The sequence below is a fragment of the Cherax quadricarinatus genome, chromosome 30 (genome assembly GCF_038502225.1).
Source record: "Cherax quadricarinatus isolate ZL_2023a chromosome 30, ASM3850222v1, whole genome shotgun sequence".
Taxonomy (NCBI): Eukaryota; Metazoa; Arthropoda; class Malacostraca; order Decapoda; family Parastacidae; genus Cherax; species Cherax quadricarinatus.
The window spans coordinates 1,870,177-1,891,901 of record NC_091321.1 but is presented as its reverse complement, the minus strand read 5'-3'; the positions used below and the strand labels follow the sequence as shown (position 1 = coordinate 1,891,901).

The window sequence follows — 21,725 nt, the reverse complement described above, 5'->3', positions numbered from 1 at the left end:
TAGGAGTGAAGAAGAGCAGAATGTAAGTGTGGGGGAGGTACGTGAGGCATTACGTGAAATGGAAGGGGGTAAAGCAGCTGGAACTGATGGGATCATGACAGAAATGTTAAAAGCAGGGGGGGATATAGTGTTGGAGTGGTTGGTACTTTTGTTTAATAAATGTATGAAAGAGGGGAAGGTACCTAGGGATTGGCAGAGAGCATGTATAGTCCCTTTATATAAAGGGAAAGGGGACAAAAGAGACTGTAAAAATTATAGAGGAATAAGCTTACTGTGTATACCAGGAAAAGTGTACGGTAGGGTTATAATTGAAAGAATTAGAGGTAAGACAGAATGTAGGATTGCGGATGAGCAAGGAGGTTTTAGAGTGGGTAGGGGATGTGTAGATCAGGTGTTTACATTGAAGCATATATGTGAACAGCATTTAGATAAAGATAGGGAAGTTTTTATTGCATTTATGGATTTAGAAAAGGCATATGATAGAGTGGATAGAGGAGCAATGTGGCAGATGTTGCAAGTATATGGAATAGGTGGTAAGTTATTAAATGCTGTAAAGAGTTTTTATGAGGATAGTGAGGCTCAGGTTAGGGTGTGTAGAAGAGAGGGAGACTACTTCCTGGTAAAAGTAGGTCTTAGACAGGGATGTGTAATGTCACCGTGGTTGTTTAATATATTTATAGATGGGGTTGTAAAGGAAGTAAATGCTAGGGTGTTTGGGAGAGGGGTGGGATTAAATTATGGGGAATCAAATTCAAAATGGGAATTGACACAGTTACTTTTTGCTGATGATACTGTGCTTATGGGAGATTCTAAAGAAAAATTGCAAAGATTAGTGGATGAGTTTGGGAATGTGTGTAAAGGTAGAAAGTTGAAAGTGAACATAGAAAAGAGTAAGGTGATGAGGGTGTCAAATGATTTAGATAAAGAAAAATTGGATATCAAATTGGGGAGGAGGAGTATGGAAGAAGTGAATGTTTTCAGATACTTGGGAGTTGACGTGTCGGCGGATGGATTTATGAAGGATGAGGTTAATCATAGAATTGATGAGGGAAAAAAGGTGAGTGGTGCGTTGAGGTATATGTGGAGTCAAAAAACGTTATCTATGGAGGCAAAGAAGGGAATGTATGAAAGTATAGTAGTACCAACACTCTTATATGGGTGTGAAGCTTGGGTGGTAAATGCAGCAGCGAGGAGACGGTTGGAGGCAGTGGAGATGTCCTGTTTAAGGGCAATGTGTGGTGTAAATATTATGCAGAAAATTCGGAGTGTGGAAATTAGGAGAAGGTGTGGAGTTAATAAAAGTATTAGTCAGAGGGCAGAAGAGGGGTTGTTGAGGTGGTTTGGTCATTTAGAGAGAATGGATCAAAGTAGAATGACATGGAAAGCATATAAATCTATAGGGGAAGGAAGGCGGGGTAGGGGTCGTCCTCGAAAGGGTTGGAGAGAGGGGGTAAAGGAGGTTTTGTGGGTAAGGGGCTTGGACTTCCAGCAAGCGTGCGTGAGCGTGTTAGATAGGAGTGAATGGAGACGAATGGTACTTGGGACCTGACGATCTGTTGGAGTGTGAGCAGGGTAATATTTAGTGAAGGGATTCAGGGAAACCGGTTATTTTCATATAGTCGGACTTGAGTCCTGGAAATGGGAAGTACAATGCCTGCACTTTAAAGGAGGGGTTTGGGATATTGGCAGTTTGGAGGGATATGTTGTGTATCTTTATATGTGTATGCTTCTAGACTGTTGTATTTTGAGCACTTCTGCAAAAACAGTGATAATGTGCGAGTGTGGTGAAAGTGTTGAAGGATGATGAAAGTATTTTCTTTTTGGGGATTTTCTTTCTTTTTTGGGTCACCCTGCCTCGGTGAGAGACGGCCGACTTGTTGGAAAAAAAAAATATATATATATATATATTTTTTTTTTTTTATCACACTGGCCGATTCCCACCAAGGCAGGGTGGCCCGAAAAAGAAAAACTTTCACCATCATTCACTCCATCACCGTCAACAGACTTATCCCCCTATAATTTTTGCACTCTCTTTTATCCCCTTTGCCTTTATACAAAGGAACTATGCATGCTCTCTGCCAATCCCTAGGTACCTTACCCTCTTCCATACATTTATTAAATAATTGCACCAACCAAATGTTAAAAGCAGGTGGGGATATAGTTTTGGAGTGGTTGGTGCAATTATTTAATAAATGTATGGAAGAGGGTAAGGTACCTAGGGATTGGCAGAGAGCATGCATAGTTCCTTTGTATAAAGGCAAAGGGGATAAAAGAGAGTGCAAAAATTATAGGGGGATAAGTCTGTTGAGTGTACCTGGTAAAGTGTATGGTAGAGTTATAATTGAAAGAATTAAGAGTAAGACGGAGAATAGGATAGCAGATGAACAAGGAGGCTTTAGGAAAGGTAGGGGGTGTGTGGACCAGGTGTTTACAGTGAAACATATAAGTGAACAGTATTTAGATAAGGCTAAAGAGGTCTTTGTGGCATTTATGGATTTGGAAAAGGCGTATGACAGGGTGGATAGGGGGGCAATGTGGCAGATGTTGCAAGTGTATGGTGTAGGAGGTAGGTTACTGAAAGCAGTGAAGAGTTTTTACGAGGATAGTGAGGCTCAAGTTAGAGTATGTAGGAAAGAGGGAAATTTTTTCCCAGTAAAAGTAGGCCTTAGACAAGGATGTGTGATGTCACCGTGGTTGTTTAATATATTTATAGATGGGGTTGTAAGAGAAGTAAATGCGAGGATCTTGGCAAGAGGCGTGGAGTTAAAAGATAAAGAATCACACACAAAGTGGGAGTTGTCACAGCTGCTCTTTGCTGATGACACTGTGCTCTTGGGAGATTCTGAAGAGAAGCTGCAGAGATTGGTGGATGAATTTGGTAGGGTGTGCAAAAGAAGAAAATTAAAGGTGAATACAGGAAAGAGTAAGGTTATGAGGATAACAAAAAGATTAGGTGAAAGATTGAATATCAGATTGGAGGGAGAGAGTATGGAGGAGGTGAGCGTATTCAGATATTTGGGAGTGGACGTGTCAGCGGATGGGTCTATGAAAGATGAGGTGAATCATAGAATTGATGAGGGAAAAAGAGTGAGTGGTGCACTTAGGAGTCTGTGGAGACAAAGAACTTTGTCCTTGGAGGCAAAGAGGGGAATGTATGAGAGTATAGTTTTACCAACGCTCTTATATGGGTGTGAAGCGTGGGTGATGAATGTTGCAGCGAGGAGAAGGCTGGAGGCAGTGGAGATGTCATGTCTGAGGGCAATGTGTGGTGTGAATATAATGCAGACAATTCGTAGTTTGGAAGTTAGGAGGAGGTGCGGGATTACCAAAACTGTTGTCCAGAGGGCTGAGGAAGGGTTGTTGAGGTGGTTCGGACATGTAGAGAGAATGGAGCGAAACAGAATGACTTCAAGAGTGTATCAGTCTGTAGTGGAAGGAAGGCGGGGTAGGGGTCGGCCTAGGAAGGGTTGGAGGGAGGGGGTAAAGGGGCACGTCCCTGAATTTGGCCAACTCTTTTATTTTTCAACCAATTTTTTTTATTTTTGGTGTACATTTAGAGGTTCATATGTAGAAGAATGTGACAAAGTTTCAGTATGATTGGCCAACAAACAACAGAGAAAAAAAATATTTCAGTGACTTCATATATGGCAGCAAAGTATGACAAAATGGCACTTCGAGTGGCACTTCCGACAATCCCAACCGTTAGAATACATCTGACACTAATTTTGGATGCACATGTTTCATCTAATATATCTTATTATCATGGAAAAAAAAAAATACATTTGATAGACTTTTTTGCATTCACCAAAATATCTGCCTTTTACCTCCCACAAAATCAAAAATATTTGATATATTCCAAAAAAAGAAGCATCAGATTTTCAAACACACCTTGTTTTATATTGTCAGTGAAAATCATTTCAATACAATCATTAATAATGGTGTACTTTAGCGAAATAAGTGAAAAAGTTACTTCCGAGATATAGGCCTAGAAAACGTCGGCAGGCCTACCGTCTCAAAAAAATTTTTTTTTGCGCGGAAATCGGTTTTTTTTTGGTGTATTTCTTAGTAAACTGATGTTCTAGTGCAGTTATCCTCTTCAAAACACCGTTTTCTATCACTCACAGACCAAACAATAGAACAAGGAGACCAGGAGTAACACATTTATATCGAAATATTGCTGGTGGACTCTCGCTATATTATGGCCTATTTTATTCAGTCTAGAGTATATAACATGTTTGTTTGTTATTTATAGTGTTTATTATATCATATTAGATCAATTCTGATAGATAAATAAGCCGTATAGTTGATATATAAGCTGATATAAACGTAATAATGAAGTGATTTCACCTGGCACCATCTGGAGGGGGAGTACTGCCGAGTGTTCTCAGATGGCTCCCTATTGGCTGGCACTCTACTGATAAGCTCCACCTACTCTTATATGATGCCAAATAATCAATTATTATATTAGAAAGAATAATGCAAAGAAAAAGAAATAAAAAACAAGGAAAAAATTCCAAAAAATACTTGGGTTGAGAACAGACGCGCTACCTACATCGTCGTTACCATACCTGATATAAATGACTATAATTTCTTGTAGAAACGTCTTAGAACATTGATTCTTGTACCATTGTGTTGCCAAAGAGTTAAGCTATTTTTTGGTATATATAACTCAATTTCCATAATTTTTCGATTTTTGGTTGAGCGCGCGCGGAAAATTGCCCACATGCTCCCTAAAGGAGGTTTTGTGTGCGAGGGCCTTGGACTTCCAGCAGGCATGCATGAGCGTGTTTGATAGGAGTGAATGGAGACAAATGGTTTTTAATACTTGACGTGCTGTTGGAGTGTGAGCAAAGTAACATTTATGAAGGGATTCAGGGAAACCGGCAGGCCGGACTTGAGTCCTGGAGATGGGAAGTACAGTGCCTGCACTCTGAAGGAGGGGTGTTAATGTTGCAGTTTAAAAACTGTAGTGTAAAGCACCCTTCTGGCAAGACAGTGATGGAGTGAATGATGGTGAAAGTTTTTCTTTTTTGGGCCACCCTGCCTTGGTGGGAATCGGCCAGTGTGATAATATTTCTGTCTCATAAACACGCTAAGATAACAGGGATATCTTGCTACTCCTACTTACACTTTGGTCACACTTCACAGACACGCACATGCATATATATATATACATACATCTAGGTTTTTCTCTTTTTTCTAAATAGCTCTTGTTCTTTTTTATTTCTTCTATTGTCCATGGGGAAGTGGAAAAGAATCTTTCCTCCGTAAGCCATGCGTGTCGTATGAGGCGACTAAAATGCCGGGAGCAATGGGCTAGTAACCCCTTCTCCTGTATACAATTACTAAAAAAGAGAAGAAGAAAAACTTTATAAAACTGGGTTGCTTAAATGTGCGTGGATGTAGTGCGGATGACAAGAAACAGATGATTGCTGATGTTATGAATGAAAAGAAGTTGGATGTCCTGGCCCTAAGCGAAACAAAGCTGAAGGGGGTAGGAGAGTTTCAGTGGGGGGAAATAAATGGGATTAAATCTGGAGTATCTGAGAGAGTTAGAGCAAAGGAAGGGGTAGCAGTAATGTTAAATGATCAGTTATGGAAGGAGAAAAGAGAATATGAATGTGTAAATTCAAGAATTATGTGGATTAAAGTAAAGGTTGGATGCGAGAAGTGGGTCATAATAAGCATGTATGCACCTGGAGAAGAGAGGAATGCAGAGGAGAGAGAGAGATTTTGGGAGATGTTAAGTGAATGTATAGGAGCCTTTGAACCAAGTGAGAGAGTAATTGTGGTAGGGGACTTGAATGCTAAAGTAGGAGAAACTTTTAGAGAGGGTGTGGTAGGTAAGTTTGGGGTGCCAGGTGTAAATGATAATGGGAGCCCTTTGATTGAACTTTGTATAGAAAGGGGTTTAGTTATAGGTAATACATATTTTAAGAAAAAGAGGATAAATAAGTATACACGATATGATGTAGGGCGAAATGACAGTAGTTTGTTGGATTATGTATTGGTAGATAAAAGACTGTTGAGTAGACTTCAGGATGTACATGTTTATAGAGGGGCCACAGATATATCAGATCACTTTCTAGTTGTAGCTATACTGAGAGTAAAAGGTAGATGGGATACAAGGAGAATAGAAGCATCAGGGAAGAGAGAGGTGAAGGTTTATAAACTAAAAGAGGAGGCAGTTAGGGTAAGATATAAACAGCTATTGGAGGATAGATGGGCTAATGAGAGCATAGGCAATGGGGTCGAAGAGGTATGGGGTAGGTTTAAAAATGTAGTGTTAGAGTGTTCAGCAGAAGTTTGTGGTTACAGGAAAGTGGGTGCAGGAGGGAAGAGGAGCGATTGGTGGAATGATGATGTAAAGAGAGTAGTAAGGGAGAAAAAGTTAGCATATGAGAAGTTTTTACAAAGTAGAAGTGATGCAAGGAGGGAAGAGTATATGGAGAAAAAGAGAGAAGTTAAGAGAGTGGTGAAGCAATGTAAAAAGAGAGCAAATGAGAGAGTGGGTGAGATGTTATCAACAAATTTTGTTGAAAATAAGAAAAAGTTTTGGAGTGAGATTAACAAGTTAAGAAAGCCTAGAGAACAAATGGATTTGTCAGTTAAAAATAGGAGAGGAGAGTTATTAAATGGAGAGTTAGAGGTATTGGGAAGATGGAAGGAATATTTTGAGGAATTGTTAAATGTTGATGAAGATAGGGAAGCTGTGATTTCGTGTATAGGGCAAGGAGGAATAACATCTTGTAGGAGTGAGGAAGAGCCAGTTGTGAGTGTGGGGGAAGTTCGTGAGGCAGTAGGTAAAATGAAAGGGGGTAAGGCAGCCGGGATTGATGGGATAAAGATAGAAATGTTAAAAGCAGGTGGGGATATAGTTTTGGAGTGGTTGGTGCAATTATTTAATAAATGTATGGAAGAGGGTAAGGTACCTAGGGATTGGCAGAGAGCATGCATAGTTCCTTTGTATAAAGGCAAAGGGGATAAAAGAGAGTGCAAAAATTATAGGGGGATAAGTCTGTTGAGTGTACCTGGTAAAGTGTATGGTAGAGTTATAATTGAAAGAATTAAGAGTAAGACGGAGAATAGGATAGCAGATGAACAAGGAGGCTTTAGGAAAGGTAGGGGGTGTGTGGACCAGGTGTTTACAGTGAAACATATAAGTGAACAGTATTTAGATAAGGCTAAAGAGGTCTTTGTGGCATTTATGGATTTGGAAAAGGCGTATGACAGGGTGGATAGGGGGGCAATGTGGCAGATGTTGCAAGTGTATGGTGTAGGAGGTAGGTTACTGAAAGCAGTGAAGAGTTTTTACGAGGATAGTGAGGCTCAAGTTAGAGTATGTAGGAAAGAGGGAAATTTTTTCCCAGTAAAAGTAGGCCTTAGACAAGGATGTGTGATGTCACCGTGGTTGTTTAATATATTTATAGATGGGGTTGTAAGAGAAGTAAATGCGAGGGTTTTGGCAAGAGGCGTGGAGTTAAAAGATAAAGAATCACACACAAAGTGGGAGTTGTCACAGCTGCTCTTTGCTGATGACACTGTGCTCTTGGGAGATTCTGAAGAGAAGTTGCAGAGATTGGTGGATGAATTTGGTAGGGTGTGCAAAAGAAGAAAATTAAAGGTGAATACAGGAAAGAGTAAGGTTATGAGGATAACAAAAAGATTAGGTGATGAAAGATTGAATATCAGATTGGAGGGAGAGAGTATGGAGGAGGTGAACGTATTCAGATATTTGGGAGTGGACGTGTCAGCGGATGGGTCTATGAAAGATGAGGTGAATCATAGAATTGATGAGGGAAAAAGAGTGAGTGGTGCACTTAGGAGTCTGTGGAAACAAAGAACTTTGTCCTTGGAGGCAAAGAGGGGAATGTATGAGAGTATAGTTTTACCAACGCTCTTATATGGGTGTGAAGCGTGGGTGATGAATGTTGCAGCGAGGAGAAGGCTGGAGGCAGTGGAGATGTCATGTCTGAGGGCAATGTGTGGTGTGAATATAATGCAGAGAATTCGTAGTTTGGAAGTTAGGAGGAGGTGCGGGATTACCAAAACTGTTGTCCAGAGGGCTGAGGAAGGGTTGTTGAGGTGGTTCGGACATGTAGAGAGAATGGAGCGAAACAGAATGACTTCAAGAGTGTATCAGTCTGTAGTGGAAGGAAGGCGGGGTAGGGGTCGGCCTAGGAAGGGTTGGAGGGAGGGGGTAAAGGAGGTTTTGTGTGCGAGGGGCTTGGACTTCCAGCAGGCATGCGTGAGCGTGTTTGATAGGAGTGAATGGAGACAAATGGTTTTTAATACTTGACGTGCTGTTGGAGTGTGAGCAAAGTAACATTTATGAAGGGATTCAGGGAAACCGGCAGGCCGGACTTGAGTCCTGGAGATGGGAAGTACAGTGCCTGCACTCTGAAGGAGGGGTGTTAATGTTGCAGTTTAAAAACTGTAGTGTAAAGCACCCTTCTGGCAAGACAGTGATGGAGTGAATGATGGTGAAAGTTTTTCTTTTTCGGGCCACCCTGCCTTGGTGGGAATCGGCCGGTGTGATAATAAAAATAAAAAATATAATATATATATATATATTATATATCTATACAAGTTTGGGGTGCCAGGTGTAAATGATAATGGGAGCCCTTTGATTGAACTTTGTATAGAAAGGGGTTTAGTTATAGGTAATACATATTTTAAGAAAAAGAGGATAAATAGCACACCTCGAGAGAAGCATGCCAAGATGCCTTCATCCACTCAGCCATCAGTGCTTTAAACATCAGGTGCCCAGTATCACTGGACATGTCACTCCTGATGCTAGCACATACATGGCTGGCTATCCATCCGTGTGTATGCAGAAATACAATCATTCAAATGGAGAGAAGAATATCAGTAAGTTATATCAGACAAGTTGGCACAAGAGGTAGGCCTAATTATTTGATACATCAACGTTTTCAACACTATTAAAAAAAAAAAAATTGTCTTACATCTTTAGCGAAAGGTCGACGTGCTGAAACACATGAACTGTTCTTGCTCCACGTGCCCCAATATGCAGGTCTTCTATTCTCGCAGAAAGATAAGAGTTTTCCTCGTGTGTGTTTGCCTTTGGTCATCCTGGCAACGACATCTTCAATCATTCCATCCATATTTTCTAAATCTTCCTCCTCATCTTCTGAAAGATGAATTATTTCTATTATATTTACAATAATACTCTTGCAGTATACATAATAGTCTAAGTACAGTGCTTTTATTCATATAGAGCACCTCTTGAGGAATGGGAATAAGGAAGATCAGTGTACATTTCCAGCATCTTCAGAGAAAAAAAAAATGCTTTTAAGATTTGATATTTTTTCTATTTCCTTTGAATCTTCCTCCTGGCCATCACAATTAATGTCCACACCTGAAGCATTAAAACTATCTTTTGCAAACTCCCTACATACACTGGGGAAAAAAAAAAAAAACCAATTACTGAACTTTGTAGTTCACATAAGTTGTCTTCACATACAGTCCCCTAAACTAATTATAATAGTGATTTAAAGCTATTCCTTAAAGGCTGCTACAGATCCCACGAAGACAACCATATCATGCCCAACCCTAAACCACCCACGTATCATTCAAAATCGTCCCACCAGAAAGACACTCAGTTCCAAAACTGACTACACTACCCAAACCACTTCATACCCTCAACACCTCTACATCCTAGACTCACCATAACATAGTCCAATAACATCTCCAAATCCCACCAGACTCCAAGACCCACTAACTGATAGTAACAAAAACAAATCATGTATAAAATGTAAAGAAAACTAACAAAATATGCAATCTTCATCCAAAATGAATAACCCAAGTAAAATCTTTTCACATCTATGAAAATACTGGAATTCATTTCTGAAATAACATTGTCCTCTTTTTTTAATATTTTAGTACACGTTCTGGGTTCTCCATTGGGAAATGGAATAGAATTCTTCCTCCGTAAGCCATGCGTGTTGTAAGAGGCGACTTAAATGCCGGGAGCAAGGGCCTAGTAACCCGTTCTCCTGTGTAAATTACTAAATTTAAAAAGAGAAACTTTCATTTTTCTTTTTTTGGGCCACCCTGCCTTGGTGGGATATGGCTGGTTTGTTGAAAAAAAAAAATGTTCTGGGTGTGGCTATCTACCTTTTATTCAAATCCCCGCATTTCTTTATCAAAGTATTCACTAAATACAGTATGTATGCATGAATGTAGGAAGGAGGGGGTAAAAGTCTTGTATGCAAGGGGCTGGGACATCCAGAAGGCATTTGTGGGTGTGTTAGATAGGATTAGAAGCAAATGTTTTTTTGTGGCTTGACAAGCTGTTGGAGTATGAGCAAGGTAACATTTGTGAAGGGATTCAAGGAAAGCAGTTAGCTGGAATTGAGTCCTTAGGATGGAAAGTACAGTACAGGTCTCCCTCAACATTCACGAGGGTTAGGGGATCAAGAGCCTCGCGAATGTTGAAAAACCGTGAATGCTTGGTGCCCCAATATATTGTAGGGAAATATAATACAATACTGCTTCCTTAACTTGTTGAACCATGAACAATCATTAAATACACGAAAACGTCGTAAATTGTACTAAATACATACGTTATGCCTTAACATGTATGTTATTAATACCACTGCCTCCACCACTGCAAGTCCCTACTACCCTCCCTCCGGCCCCCCACAACTGGCAGCCAGCCCTCCCACCACTGTGGTGAGTGTTTTGTTTGTTCATTATTTGCTATTAAACTACAGTATAAATAATGTCAACCCATTTATGACTGCATATTGGAATGGCTATTCGGACAGGTATTGGAAGGTGACATCATGTGTTTACTCTTGAACACAGCAAAGAATCAAACATTTGTGCTACACTGCTAATAATAATAATAATAATATTATAATAAAAGTAATAATAACAATAATATAATAAAAATAATAATAATATTAATATAATAATAATAATATTAATATAATAATAATAATATTAATATAATAATAATAATATTAATATAATAATAATAATATTAATATAATAATAATAATAAATACGATAGAATTGAAGAAGGAAATTGTACAAAAATACGAGGGCTGAAGCAGTGGTGGAGGAAGTGGTTGACAATCGTCAGTGTGGCTTTGTTTATGCTGGAGTGAGGATTAGTCTCCGTGCTCTTCCAAACATTTCACAATAATTCATTGTATTTGGTGCTTGTAGATTGAGTGTGACTGGAGTGGTTGAGGCAGTGGTAGAGGCAGTGATATTTACTAACATATATGTTATAAATAATAATACTACATTATGAATAACATTTATTATTATTATTATTATAAATGTTATTAATATTAACATGTACTATTATTATTTATAACATTTATGTTAGTAAATACCACTGCCTCTACCACTGCCTCTACCACTGCCTCACCCACTGCCTCACCCACTGCCTCACCCACTGCCTCACCAACTGCCTCTACCACTGCCTCACCCACTGCCTCACCCACTGCCTCACCAACTGCCTCTACCACTGCCTCTACCACTGCCTCACCCACTGCCTCACCCACTGCCTCACCCACTGCCTCACCCACTGCCTCTACCAACTGCCTCTACCCACTGCCTCACCCACTGCCTCACCCACTGCCTCTACCACTGCCTCTACCACTGCCTCTACCACTGCCTCTACCACTGCCTCTACCACTGCCTCTACCACTGCCTCTACCACTGCCTCACCCACTGCCTCACCCACTGCCTCACCCACTGCCTCACCAACTGCCTCTACCACTGCCTCACCCACTGCCTCACCCACTGCCTCACCCACTGCCTCACCCACTGCCTCACCAACTGCCTCTACCACTGCCTCTACCACTGCCTCACCCACTGCCTCACCCACTGCCTCACCCACTGCCTCACCCACTGCCTCACCCACTGCCTCACCCACTGCCTCACCAACTGCCTCTACCACTGCCTCACCCACTGCCTCTACCACTGCCTCAACCACTCCAGTCACACTCAATCTACAAGCACCAAATACAATGAATTATTGTGAAATGTTTGGAAGAGCACGGAGACTAATCCTCACTCCAGCATAAACAAAGCCACACTGACGATTGTCAACCACTTCCTCCACCACTGCTTCAGCCCTCGTATTTTTGTACAATTTCCTTCTTCAATTCTATCGTATTTATTATTATTATTATTATTTTTTTTTTCAACAAGTCGGCCGTCTCCCACCGAGGCAGGGTGACCCAAAAAAGAAAGAAAATCCCCAAAAAGAAAATACTTTCATCATTCAACACTTTCACCACACTCGCACATTATCACTGTTTTTGCAGAGGTGCTCAGAATACAGTTTAGAAGCATACACATATAAAGATACACAACATATCCCTCCAAACTGCCAATATCCCAAACCCCTCCTTTAAAGTGCAGGCATTGTACTTCCCATTTCCAGGACTCAAGTCCGACTATATGAAAATAACCGGTTTCCCTGAATCCCTTCACTAAATATTACCCTGTTCACACTCCAACAGACAGTCAGGTCCCAAGTACCATTCGTCTCCATTCACTCCTATCTAACACGCTCACGCACGCTTACTGGAAGTCCAAGCCCCTTGCCCACAAAACCTTCTTTACCCCCTCTCTCCAACCCTTTCAAGGACGACCCCTACCTCGCCTTCCTTCCCCTATAGATTTATATGCTTTCCATGTCATTCTACTTTGATCCATTCTCTCTAAATGACCAAACCACCTCAACAACCCCTCTTCTGCCCTCTGACTAATACTTTTATTAACTCCACACCTTTTCCTAATTTCCACACTCCGAATTTTCTGCAAAATATTTACACCACACATTGCCCTTAAACAGGACATCTCCACTGCCTCCAACCGTCTCCTCGCTGCTGAATTTACCACCCAAGCTTCACACCCATATAAGAGTGTTGGTACTACTATACTTTCATACATTCCCTTCTTTGCCTCCATAGATAACGTTTTTTGACTCAACATATACCTCAACGCACCACTCACCTTTTTTCCCTCATCAATTCTATGATTAACCTCATCCTTCATAAATCCATCCGCCGAAACGTCAACTCCCAAGTATCTGAAAACATTCACTTCTTCCATACTCCTCCCCAATTTGATATCCAATTTTTCTTTATCTAAATCATTTGATACCCTCATCACCTTACTCTTTTCTATGTTCACTTTCAACTTTCTACCTTTACACACATTTCCAAACTCATCCACTAACCTTTGCAATTTTTCTTTAGAATCTCCCATAAGCACAGTATCATCAGCAAAAAGTAACTGTGTCAATTCCCATTTTGAATTTGATTCCCCAAAATTTAATCCCACCCCTCTCCCAAACACCCTAGCATTTACTTCCTTTACAACCCCATCTATAAATATATTAAACAACCATGGTGACATTACACATCCCTGTCTAAGACCTACTTTTACCGGGAAGTATTCTCCCTCTCTTCTTATCACCCTAACCTGAGCCTCACTATCCTCATAAAAACTTTTTACAGCATTTAATAACTTACCACCTATACCATATACTTGCAACATCTGCCACATTGCTCCTCTATCCACTCTATTATATGCCTTTTCTAAATCCATAAATGCAATAAAAACTTCCCTACCTTTATCTAAATACTGTTCACATATATGCTTCAATGTAAACACTTGATCTACACATCCCCTACCCACTCTGAAACCTATACACAAATATCCCGCACATAAAAGAGAGAAGCTTACGACGACGTTTCGGTCCGACTTGGACCATTGACAAAGTCACACCTCCTTGCTCATCCACAATCCTACATTCTGTCTTACCTCTAATTTTTTCAATTATAACCCTACCGTACACCTTTCCTGGTATACTCAGTAAACTTATTCCTCTATAATTTTTACAGTCTCTTTTGTCCCCTTTCCCTTTATATAAAGAGACTATACATGCTCTCCGCCAATCCCTAGGTACTTTCCCCTCTTTTATACATTTATTAAACAAAAGTATTAAACAAAAGTATTATTATTATATTAATATTATTATTATTAGCAGTAGCAGAAATGTTTGATTCTTTGCTGTGTTCAAGAGTAAACACATGATGTCACCTTCCAATACCTGTCCGAATAGCCATTCTAATATGTAGTCACGAATGGGTTTACATTATTTATACTGTAGTTTAATAGCAAATAATGAACAAACAAAACACTCACCACACAGTGGTGGGAGGGCTGGCTGCCAGTTGTGGGGGGTCGGAGGGAGGGTAGTAAGGACTCGTGGCGGTAAACTTAAATATGATTTGGCAGCTGGGAATTTGGCGGTTGGGAATTCGCGAATGTGTGAAGCCCGCGAAAGTTGAAAACGAGAATGGTGAGGGAGACCTGTACTTACACTCTGAAGGAGTGGTGGGGATATTTGTTAAGGGGGCATATGAACTGTAGTACTGATGAGCCTGTGGCAAGACAGTGATTAGTGGGAGTGATGGAGAAATCATTGCTTCTTCAGGTCAGCCTGACCTGGTGGGAGAAGGCCAGTGTTAAAAAAAAAAAAAAAGTTGCTAAGGTTGGTGGACGAATTTGGGAGGGCATGTAAAAAGAAGAAATTAAAAGTGAACATAGAAAAGAGAAAGGTGATGAGCGTAACAAATGAGTTAGTTAATGAAAGATTTGAAGGAGAGATCATGGAGGGAGTGAAAGTGCTCAGATGTTTGGGAGTGGACTTCCCAGAAGATGGGTCTATTAACCCGTAAATGGTCCAAACGTATATATACGTTCACTACTCCAGTGCCCCAAATATATTTTGAAAAATAAAAAAATAATTTTTTTAACCCCTTTCTGGATCCAGAGGCCAAATTTCAGAGTGCACACCAGGGTCCAAGAATTTTCAAAAAAATAATTTTATTTTTTCTCCTTAAATGGTAGAGAATCTTTTTCTGAAGGTAATAAAACAAAAAGTACAAAATTTGATGGAAAACTGACGAAATTATGCTCTCGCGAATTTTGATGTGTCGGCGATTTTGCCGACTTTGACTCCCATTTTAGGGCAACTAGAGTATTCCAGTCAACCAAATTCTTAACTATTTCACTAGTATTACTTCTATTCTATCAATTGAGCACAAGAAATCGCCAAGTCAACTGTTTCAACAACAAAATAAAGTGACCGGAAATTGGTAATTTGGCCAATTTAATTCAAAGTTCAAAATACTGTATTCCAATTTCAAAATAGGGTCCAGAATAAACAATGCAGGCATTTCTGGCACTAAACTAACATTTCCTCTGTTCATTAGTTACGTTCTCAGGCTTTACAAATTAATTCCATTTTGATTTTTTGTTAACATAATGAATTTTTATTCAAACCAAAAAATAGAAGATTTACTGTTATGCAATATTGTAATAATTATATAAATAATATCACCACATTTGTGAATGTATATTAGACCCACCAACTGTCATGTATTAGACTTGTGAGGTCACTTGTTTACTCTTGAACATCGGCAAAAATTAAACATTTCCGCTACTTTGAGCTCAGTTTCAAGCCATTTCCAGTACTTAAACCAATCAAAATCATCTCTATTTCTATAGTATATCTTCCATTCTATCAAATGAGACCAAGAAATTGCAACTACAACTATAGAAAACATACGAAAAAACACTGCAAAGTCGCTGTTTTAATCGAAAATTACGATCTCAGTTTTTTTTTCTCTCATTATGCACTGTGTGCTGCAGGAGTTGTTTTATGTGGTGCACATATACCACATAGGAGTATTCTCTCATATCTAGGCCCAAATTTACTGCTCCAGCTGAGCTCATGGCGTAGATCTACGGTTTGGACCCTGAATATAAAGCCGTAGATATGCGGCACGGACCCTGAAAGGGTTAATTAAAATAAAGTGCACATTTTTCTAAGTGTTATAGGATTAAAATAAAAAAATTAGGGTCAGTACTTACTGAGATATGAGTCTGCAAAGTTGGCACTTAACCCTTTGACTGTTTTGGTCGTATATATAAGTCTTTCGAGCCACCGTTTTTGACGTATATACACTCATAAATTCTAGCGGCTTCAAATCAAGCAGGAGAAAGCTGGTAGGCCCACATGTGAGAGAATGGGTCTGTGTGGTCAGTGTGCACCATATATAAAAAAATCCTGCAGCACGCAGTGCATAGAGAAAAAAAAACTGACCGTTTTTTTTAATTAAAATGCCGACTTTGTGGTCTATTTTCATATAGTATTTATGGTTGTATGTATTCTCATTTTCTTGGTCTCATTTGATAGAATAGAAAACATTTTATAGAAATAAGAGGTAATTTTGATTGATTTTACGATGAAAAGTACCTTGAAATGGAGCTCAAAGTAGGGGAAATGTTTGATTTTTGCCGATGTTCAAAAGTAAACAAATGTTATTGTCTAATAAATGTCCAACTAACCATTCTAATATGCAGTCATGAATGGGTTGACATTATTTATACAATTATTACAATATTGCAGTAGTCTGCATAAGAGTAAATCTTCTATTTTTTGTTTGAATAAAAATTCAAAAGAGAGAGCAAGAGTAATATCAGAGGGACCTGGAGACATGACTGATGAACAAAGAAAATGTTATTTTAGAGCCACCCACCACCCACTCTGAAGCCTCCTTGCTCATCCGCAATTCTACATTCTGTCTTACCTCTAATTCTTTCAATTATAACTCTACCATATACTTTTCCTGGTATACTCAGTAAACTTATTCCTCTATAATTTTTACAATCTCTTTTGTCCCCTTTCCCTTTATATAAAGGGACTATACATGCTCTCTGCCAATCCCTAGGTACCTTCCCCTCTTTCATACATTTATTAAACAAAAGTACCAACCACTCCAACACTATATCCCCCCCTGCTTTTAACATTTCTGTCATGATCCCATCAGTTCCAGCTGCTTTACCCCCTTTCATTCTACGTAATGCCTCACGTACCTCCACCACACTTACATTTCGCTCTTCTTCACTCCTAAAAGATGGTATACCTCCCTGGCCAGTGCATGAAATTACCGCCTCCCTTTCTTCCTCAACATTTAAAAGTTCCTCAAAATATTCTCGCCATCTACCTAATACCTCCCTCTCCCCATCTACTAACTCCCCTACTCTGTTTTTAATGGACAAATCCATACTTTCCCTAGGCTTTAACTTGTTTAACTCACTCCAAATTTTTTTCTTATTTTCATTAAAATTTCTTGACAGTGCCTCTCCCACTCTTTCATCTGCTCTCCTTTTGCACTCTCTCACCACTCTCTTCACCTTTCTTTTACTCTCCATATACTCTGCTCTTCTTATAACACTTCTGCTTTGTAAAAACCTCTCGTAAGCTACCTTTTTCTCTTTTATCACACCCTTTACTTCATCATTCCACCAATCACTCCTCTTTCCTCCTGCCCCCACCCTCCTATAACCACAAACTTCTGCCCCACATTCTAATACTGCATTTTTAAAACTATTCCAACCCTCTTCAACCCCCCCACTACTCATCTTTGCACTAGTCCACCTTTCTGCCAATAGTCGCTTAAATCTCGCCTGAACTTCCTCCTCCCTTAGTTTATACACTTTCACCTCCCTCTTACTTGTTGTTGCCACCTTCCTCTTTTCCCATCTACCTCTTACTCTAACTGTAGCTACAACTAAATAATGATCTGACATATCAGTTGCCCCTCTATAAACATGTACATCCTGGAGCCTACCCATCAACCTTTTATCCACCAATACATAATCTAACAAACTACTTTCATTATGTGCTACATCATACCTTGTATATTTATTTATCCTCTTTTTCATAAAATATTTATTACTTATTACCAAATTTCTTTCTACACATAGCTCAATTAAAGGCTCCCCATTTACATTTACCCCTGGCACCCCAAATTTACCTACTACTCCCTCCATAACATTTTTACCCACTTTAGCATTGAAATCCCCAACCACCATTACTCTCACACTTGATTCAAAACTCCCCACGCATTCACTCAACATTTCCCAGAATCTCTCTCTCTCCTCTACACTTCTTTCTTCTCCAGGTGCATACACGCTTACTATAACCCACTTTTCACATCCAATCTTTATTTTACTCCACATAATCCTTGAATTTATGCATTTGTAGTCCCTCTTTTCCTGCCATAGCTTATCCTTCAACATTATTGCTACTCCTTCTTTAGCTCTAACTCTATTTGAAACCCCTGACCTAATCCCATTTATTCCTCTCCATTGAAACTCTCCCACCCCCTTCAGCTTTGTTTCACTTAAAGCCAGGACATCCAGTTTCTTCTCATTCATAACATCCACAATCATCTTTCTTATCATTTGCACAACATCCACGCACATTCAGACTTCCCACTTTGACAATTTTCTTCTTCTTATTCTTTTTTTTTCAGTATTTTGTACCTCTGTAAATTGAATAAATTTGGCTTTACCCATTTCATCATCAGGGCCACTATCTCCACTGCCTGAAGCCTCCTCTCGCTATAGGATTTAAAACTCATCTTTGACACCCACATAACAGTGTTGGAACATATTTTTTTTTTTCCAACAAACTAGCCATATCTAACCGAGGCAGGGTGATCTAAAAAGAAAAATGAAAGTTTGTCTTTTTAAAATTAGTAATGTATACAGGAGAAGGGGTTACTAGCCCCTTGCTCCCGGCATTTTAGTTGTCTTTTACGTCATGTATGGCTTATGGAGGAAGAATTCTGTTGGTACATATATTAACACAAAATACAGTACATGAAAACTTATCTGTCCACTTACCTATGATCTCAACATCATCATCCACTTCTTTTTTATCTTCAGGGGGCCAGGTTTTTTCAGACTTTCCAGCTACATAATCTTCTGATTTCAGGATTTCTAAAAATGTCTTGCATGAACCTCTTTGGTTATCATACAGAAAATGATCTAAAGTTAATTTATCTTCTTCAGAAAGATGCTTTCTGTTGACCTGAGCCAGCCGCATATCCTCTTTCACCTGCAAAAAGTTACAAAATAAACAAATATAATGATCAATCAAAGACAATAATACAATACTGTCAATAAATTTTGCTGAGAATAGAAAAAATTTTGAAATGAGATAAACAGGTTAAGAAAGCCTAGGGAATGAATAGATTTGTCAGTTAAAAACAGAGTAGGGGAGTTAGTAGATGGGGACATTAAAATGGTATAAAATACCGACAGGTTGTTAGGTAAGACACATATGCAACAGTTAGGTATCTTTATTATGAAACGTTTTGCCTACACAGTAGGCTTCTTCAGTCAAGTACAGAAAAGTCTTCAAGTATCTTCTGCTTCTATCAACTTTTCTGTACTTGACTGAAGAAGCCTACTGTGTAGGCGAAACGTTTCATAATAAATATACCTAACTGTTGCATATGTGTCTTACCTAGTAGATGGGGAGCTGGAAGTATTGGGTAGATGGCACACATATTTTGAGGAACTTTTAAATGTTGAAGAAAGGGAGGCAATAATTTCATGCACTTGCCAGGGAGGTATAACATCTTTTAGGAGTGAAGAAGAGCAGGATGTGAGTGTGGGAGAGGTGCGCGAGGCATTACGTAGAATGAAAGGGGGTAAAGCAGCTGGAACTGACGGGAGCATGACAGACATGTTAAAAGTAGGTGAAGATGTTGTGGAGTGGTTGGTATTTTTGTTTAATAAATTTATGAAAGAAGGTACCTAGGGACTGGCAGAAAGCATGTATAGTTCCTTCATATAAAGGGAAGGGGACAAAAGAGATTGTAAAAATTATAATAATCTTTCTTTCTTTTAACACACTGGCCGTATCCCACCGAGGCGGGGTGGCCCAGAAGGAAAAATAAAAGTTTCTCCTTTTACACTTAGTAATATATACAGGAGAAGGGGTTACTAGCTCCTTGCTCCTGGCATTTTAGTCGCCTCTTACAACACGCATAGCTTACGGAGGAAGAATTCTGTTCCACTTCCCCATGGAGGTAAGAGAAAATAAAAAAGAACAAGAACTAGAAAGAAAATAGAAGAAAACCCAGAGGGGTGTGTATATATATGCTTGTACATGTATGTGTAAAGTGACCTAAGTGTAAGTAGAAGTAGCGAGACGTACTTGAAATCTTGCATGTGTATGAGACAGAAAAAAAGACACACCAGCAATCCTACCATCATGTAAAACAATTACAGTCTTCCGCTTTACACTCACTTGGCAGGACGGTAGTACTTCCCTGGGCGGTTGCTGTCTACCAACCTACATTAAATTATAATAATAATAATACAGTGGACCCCCGCATAACGATTACCTCCGAATGTGACCAATTTTGTAAGTGTATTTATGTAAGTGCGTTTGTACGTGTATGTTTGGGGGTCTGAAATGGACTAATCTACTTCACAATATTTCTTATGGGAACAAATTCGGTCAGTACTGGCACCTGAACATACTTCTGGAGTGAAAAAATATCGTTAACCGGGGGTCCACTGTAATAATAATAAATAATAATAAAGTTTATTTCTTTGTAAAGGTTACAATGTGTAACTACAATGTTGATTTGCTAACTACAAAGATAGCCACTATCATGCTGAGGCATTTTGGACAAACTAATCCTAATACAGTGGAACCTCAAAAATCGAACTGCTCCCAACACAACCAATTATGTAAGTGTATTTTTGTAAGTGCTTTTATAAGTGTATTTTTGAGGGTCTGAAATGGACTAACCTAATTTACATTATTCTTCATGGGAATAAATTCATTCGGTAAAGGCACTCGAACAGCCTTCTGGACCAAAGAAAGTTCGATATTTGAGGTTCCACTGTACATAGTAACTAATTAAAACTAGATAAGATAATAGTACATAGCAACTATACTTAAAACTAAACAAGGAATAGTGGTTAGCTATTTTACAATCTTATGTGAACTTAATACAATCTTCTTTAAACTTAGTACAAAATCTAACTTACAAGTAATGGTGCAGGCGGTAATATTTTATGAATGGCAGAATTAAAAGCTAGGTGGTCACATGATAAGACTAATTAGCAGATGTTATGGCAGATTTGGTTAAAATTGAGAAACAAGACAATTTTATTGTAGGTAGTAGGTTGGTAGACAGCAACCGCCCAGGGAGATACTACCGTCCTGCCATGTGAGTGTAAAATGGAATCCTGTAATTGTTTTACATGATGGTAGGATTGCTGGTGTCCTTTTTCTGTCTCTTAAACATGCAAGATTTCAGGTATGTCTTGCTACTTCTACTTACACTTAGGTCACACTATACATACAAGTACAAGCATATATATATACACACCCCTCTGAGTTTTCTTCTATTTTCTTTCTAGTTCTTGTTCTTGTTTATTTCCTCTTACCTCCATGGGAAAGTGGAACAGAATTCTTCCTCCGTAAGCCATGAGTGTTGTAAGAGGCGACTAAAATGCCAGGAGCAAGGGCCAAGTAACCCCTTCTGTATAAATTACTAAATTTAAAAAGAGAAACTTTTGTTTTTCTTTTTGGGCCATCCTGCCTTGGTGGGATATGGCCGGTGTGTTGAAAGAAAAGAAAGACGATTTTATTGATTGGCAGGATTAAGACCCTAGAGGCCACATAATAAAACTAGTTAACAGACGTTTGGTTGATTTGGTTAATATTGTGAGATAAGATGATTTTTTAGCGAAGTCCTAAATTTATAAGCTGTCAAGGGATCCTTGACCTGTTCCGGTAGCGAGCTCCAGATCTTTGGGCCTTATGTGCAGAGCGTTCTTGCATAGTG

General features: G+C 39.2%; 1 protein-coding gene across 3 annotated transcripts in view; it reads right to left on the bottom strand.

The window, feature by feature from the left end:
• LOC128692593 (chromatin assembly factor 1 subunit A) overlaps nt 1–21,725 on the bottom strand; it is a 94,550-nt gene that overhangs the window by 51,854 nt on the left and 20,971 nt on the right. For 2 of the 3 annotated variants that reach the window (XM_070089833.1, XM_070089835.1), the window contains exons 6-7: nt 18,757–18,970; nt 8,967–9,151 (exon numbers count right to left, since the gene is read on the bottom strand). In XM_070089833.1, coding sequence (XP_069945934.1) covers nt 8,967–9,151; nt 18,757–18,970 — 399 coding nt within the window. The remainder of the gene's footprint in view (nt 1–8,966; nt 9,152–18,756; nt 18,971–21,725) is intronic. The other variant, XM_070089834.1, reaches the window with a different exon arrangement.